Genomic DNA, 5,253 nt, shown 5'->3' on the forward strand with positions numbered 1-5,253 from the left:
CAGTCAAAGCTCATTACTATATGAGCATACACCACCACGACACATAATAAAAATAAGTCTGAGCAAGGCAACATGCCATTTAGAAAGAAAAATAGCATCTAGATATCTAAAAGCAGAAAGCTCCCTAACCAATGTTCAGAACTAACAAGCGATACAAGGCATATCAATGGGAAACTGGACAAAGGATTTGCCTAGGCAGCCTCCTCCTCCTCCTGCTCATCTTCATAATCCTCTTCATCCTCAGCCGTGGCATCCTGGTACTGCTGGTACTCTGCCACAAGATCGTTCATGTTGCTCTCGGCCTCGGTGAACTCCATCTCATCCATGCCCTCGCCCGTGTACCAGTGCAAGAAAGCCTTCCTCCTGAACATGGCGGTGAACTGCTCGCTCACACGGCGGAACATCTCCTGGATGGAAGTAGAGTTGCCAACGAACGTGGACGACATCTTCAGGCCAGTGGGTGGGATGTCACACACACTCGACTTGACGTTGTTGGGGATCCATTCCACAAAGTAGGACGAGTTCTTGTTCTGGACATTCAGCATCTGCTCATCGACTTCCTTTGTGCTCATCTTTCCGCGGAACATGGCTGAGGCAGTAAGGTAGCGGCCGTGCCGAGGGTCAGCAGCACACATCATGTTCTTGGAGTCCCACATCTGCTGAGTCAGCTCAGGTACAGTGAGGGCACGGTACATCTGTGACCCTCTCGAGGTCAGTGGAGCAAATCCAACCATGAAGAAGTGCAGCCTTGGGAATGGGATCAGGTTCACAGCAAGCTTCCGGAGGTCAGAGTTGAGCTGGCCAGGGAAACGGAGACAGCAGGTAACACCACTCATGGTTGCTGAGATAAGGTGGTTGAGATCACCAACTGCACACAAAAAAAGGAAAGATAGGTGAGATAACCAAGCTAAGAACAAAAACAGATATGCAATGAAATATGTTCATATATTTCCAGTTAACAGATGATAGAAACATGCTGCCTCAGGAAAGACTCCAGAGTAAGGAGACAATCAAATACCACTTCTAGAAATATAACCTATTACCTAGCAAGAATGAACTGAAACAAAGGAACTAATTACCACTGTGTACAAGGTAGAAACATTAAAGTTCACCCAGACAATCTGTGGTGTAAAACTTATACACCAAAGGATCCAAAACACAATAAACAGGAAACGATAAGAGCATGCACAATTGTACTCTCACAGCAAAATGTAGATGCAAATTGCGTCACTGCAGTCAGCAATTGGCTCCACTTGCACTATAATACAAAGACTAACACACATGGACCAAGGTACTTTGCCAATCATGGGAGTTAATGCCTACCAAACATCATGTGAAAGGGACAGACATTGACACTAAACATGAGAGATTATTCTACTACAAACAAGGACAAGAGTCCACGGAAATATCAATTCATGTACTACGCTGATACATGACAAATGCCAGACGTAAGGGGAGCATTTTAGCACTTACAGGTGGGTGTGGAGAGCTTGAGAGTGCGGAAGCAGATGTCGTAGAGGGCCTCATTGTCGAGAACCATGCACTCATCAGCATTCTCAACAAGCTGGTGGACCGAGAGCGTAGCGTTGTACGGCTCCACGACAGTATCAGACACCTTGGGCGATGGGAAGACCGAGAACGTCATCATCATCCGGTCCGGGTACTCCTCCCTGATCTTGGAGATGAGCAGGGTGCCCATTCCGGAGCCAGTGCCTCCTCCCAGCGAGTGGCAGACCTGAAATCCTGCGATGAGAGAGCAGTAATAATTAGTTCCGATTCCAAAATTACTTATACTGCATCTAATTAGACAGTTTGCAGCCACTAGAAATTAAGGGCTACGAGCTCAGCAAAAGCGCTAGAAATTAACCCAAATGGTCTCGCAAATCGAATAGATCTCAGATCTAGAACCCGGGGCACGCAGAAATGCAGAATGAAACCTAGATCTGCAGGCTATAAGCCTCTAGGAATCGAACAGAGAGAGGGTAATTAAGACGACAGATCCGGCGAGTTGAAGACGGGGCATACCCTGGAGGCAGTCGCAGTTCTCGGCCTCCTTGCGCACGACGTCGAGGACGGAGTCGATGAGCTCTGCGCCCTCGGTGTAGTGTCCCTTGGCCCAGTTGTTTCCGGCGCCGGACTGGCCGAAGACGAAGTTGTCGGGGCGGAAGATCTGGCCGTATGGCCCGGAGCGCACCGAGTCCATGGTGCCCGGCTCGAGGTCCATGAGCACGGCGCGGGGCACGAAGCGGCCGCCGCTGGCCTCGTTGTAGTAGACGTTGATGCGCTCGAGCTGCAGGTCGGCGTCGCCCGCGTACTTGCCCGTCTGGTCGATGCCGTGCTCGTCGCAGATCACCTCCCAGAACTTGGCCCCGATCTGGTTGCCGCATTGGCCGCCCTGGATGTGGAGGATCTCCCTCATGGCGGCGGCGCGAGGGAGGGCGGCGGGGCGGGGCGGGGCGGGGCGGGCGGGCTAGGGTTCCGGCGAGGTGGGGTTTTGGGGGAGGCCGAGGCGAAGATGGCGGAATGGAGAGGAAAGAGAGGGATGGCCGGGGCCGGGTGGGCAGTTTTATTGGAGGCGTAGGAGCATTTCGAAAAATTTCGTAAATCTGTTCAGTTTTCTTGTGACTGCTGACCGTGGCGAGGTTCGGTTTGAAATGTGGCATCTGTTTATGAATGGAGGGAGTATAATTTTTTTATAAGGATAGTGACTAGTTCTGACTCATGACTAGCACCCCATGTTGCAACCCAAATTAAACTAGAAAAAGGGTGTCTAGTTCCGAATCATGACTACCACTTCAAATGACATCATCCGATCTTAGGCTGTGTTTGGTTGCAATGAATTGGGCTCTGAATTGAATTGGCAATGGAAAACCAAATCAACCAATTCAATGGAATACCATAAAGAGTGTTTTGATGCGCGTGATATTCAGCTATAGAATTCAGGTTTCAGTGGAATACCAAATCTTGTTTGGATGTCACATGTGTGAAAATGAGAGTATTTTTTAACTTTGAACAATATAACCTCTGTAATATGAATGAAAATATCACAAAATGAATACATAATGTCTCACAAATAGCACAAAGTGGATAATTATGTCTTACAAATAGCACAAAATGGACAATTATGCTTACAAATAGTAGAAAGTGGATACATTATGTCTCACAAATAGCACAAAGTGGATACATTATGTGTCAAACAATCCATAAACATGAAAGTAAATAATATGGTAGCAATCATCAAGGCAAGGTCATGAGCCATGCCTTCCTCATTTCCATGGGTAGTGCCATGAGTGATTGGAAGGTGCGCTCGTTGGCGGTGACCTTCCCATAAGCTATCAACAGATCATTACCCACCAAATATGGTATTTTCTTCAGTTTAACCATGATTTCAGATGAAGGAGTAACCTTCGGTGGTGCTGCTGGTGGTGGTGGTGGTAGTGGGACGGTTGAGTTCAAAGCCTCCTCAAACGTCATTCTCAACTCTCCCACCATGCTCATGATAGCATCAACAGTGCGTTGCTTCTTCTTCTTAGGCAGCTCAGGAGTTTCTTCATCATCCTCCACAACCACCTGAGGAACGGATGAGGATCCAACTTGAGCACACTCACCTCCTTTCCTTGCACCTGCACCCGTGGCATGGTCTTTTGAATATATAGTAGAGATATCTTGCCAATTCTTCACTTCCTTGTGCATATATGGAGCTGCATCCTTGTTTGCCTACATAATATGCACATATATTTAAGATGATGTTCAAGTTGCAAAAGAATGCATAGTCAAGTTGCAAAAGAATTAGTAAGTTACATACCTCCACATACCATGTTATTATCCCAATCCCATCCAAATCCACTCTGGGAAAGCATCTTGTTGATAACTTCATAATGCTTGTCAAATGTCTTAATTCTTGCTACTATCTTGTCCTTGTTGATGACAATGTTACATCTCTCCTTCACATGCTTTATGCAGATTGTACACATGTGGCTTCAAACCATTTTGTGCATGGTCACCTCTGTTGTGATGGTCAACAAGAACGGACAATAATGCAATGTCCATCTCATTAGTCCACACAAGGTAAGTCCTACTAGCCTTCTTATTTTTTGGTTCAGCCATGCCTACAAGTGACATATATAATACAAGTAGTACTTCCCTATATGCATCAAATAAGTAAGTTAGTTATGAATTAAACATGAGAAAAAGAAAGCCAAGAGCAAAGAGAGGTACCCTCTGGTACAACAAATGCATCTTGGCGGTCAATTCTCATGGCATCTTTCAACACTTTTGAGTCCGATGCCGAGCCCTCCCAACCAGGTAGAACATAGAGAAACTTCATGTTCCAATCAACCACACCCAACATATTAGTGGTGATGTCTTGTTTTCTATTCCTATACCTCCCTTTGTCAGCCACCCTAACAAACACATCAATATGACACCCGTCTAGAGTTCCAAGTGCATTGGGAAACCACTTCCATTTGTAATCATCGGGAGGGGTGGCACTAGGCTCAGGAAGTTTGATGAACTCCCCAGTTAGAGATAAGATGGTAGTTAACACAATAACGAAGTGCCTATTGGTTGTCTCTAAAGACCGCTCATAGCCAATCATCCACATTTTAGTTCCATGGCCAACTACTTGTAAGAACATAGCAACATTTTCGTCTACCGTGACATAGGTTGTATCTTTGAGACCACCCTTCTCACGCATCATAGCACAAAGATTATGAAAATTTATTTTGGTTAAATGCAGCTCATCATAGCATCTTGTCTCCGTTCCATTGTATGTTCTTCCCAATACATACTTTCTATATGCAACCTTCTTCTCAAAGTCATCGAAGGCACCTAGGTCCCTCGGTGACCTCTGAGATGTTAATGCAACCATAGACACCTCAAAATACAACTTTGTGAGCATTATCCTTTTTCTTTTTCTTATTTTGTTCTCTTCACAAATGTAATGAACCAATTCTTGGTGAGACATGATGATTCTACAATGCACAAACAAAGTTTGAAATTTAAATATGCATAATCAAATTCATATTAACATGGAAGCATTAACATTATGAACAACAAGTATGCATAGCCCAAGTTCATATATCATATTTTGCATAGCCCAAGTTCATATCTCATAACACAAAACATGAATTTCGAACCTTGGTCGCAACACGAATTGGTCTCAGCACTTATTCTCCTGAAGTTCTACAAAAATCGAAAAAAAATGTTGTTAGTACAAGAATTGGTCTCAGCACTTGTTCTCTGAACCTTGCG

The 5,253-nt window shown here is 45.2% G+C and overlaps 1 protein-coding gene across 1 annotated transcript; it reads right to left on the reverse strand.

Moving 5' to 3' along the window:
- LOC124701113 (tubulin beta-3 chain-like) lies at positions 1-2,436 on the reverse strand. The gene is made up of 3 exons (XM_047233164.1): positions 2,026-2,436; positions 1,474-1,743; positions 1-868 (listed from the first exon to the last, which is right to left on the reverse strand). The coding sequence occupies exons 1-3, from the start codon at positions 2,417-2,419 to the stop codon at positions 192-194; spliced, it is 1,341 nt and encodes a 446-aa protein (XP_047089120.1). The 5' UTR covers positions 2,420-2,436; the 3' UTR covers positions 1-191.
- Positions 2,437-5,253: the final 2,817 nt, after the last annotated feature.

Source organism: Lolium rigidum, chromosome 1, assembly GCF_022539505.1.
Source record: "Lolium rigidum isolate FL_2022 chromosome 1, APGP_CSIRO_Lrig_0.1, whole genome shotgun sequence".
Lineage (NCBI taxonomy): Eukaryota > Viridiplantae > Streptophyta > Magnoliopsida > Poales > Poaceae > Lolium > Lolium rigidum.

Coding starts and splice junctions, on each gene's coding strand:
- LOC124701113 (XM_047233164.1), bottom strand. CDS start 2,419: ATGAGGGAGATCCTCCACATCCAGGGCGGCCAATGCGGCAACCAGATC. Junction 1,744..2,025: donor GAACTGCGACTGCCTCCAGG/GTATGCCCCGTC, acceptor CTCTCATCGCAG/GATTTCAGGTCTGCCACTCG. Junction 869..1,473: donor CAAGCTCTCCACACCCACCT/GTAAGTGCTAAA, acceptor TTTTGTGTGCAG/TTGGTGATCTCAACCACCTT.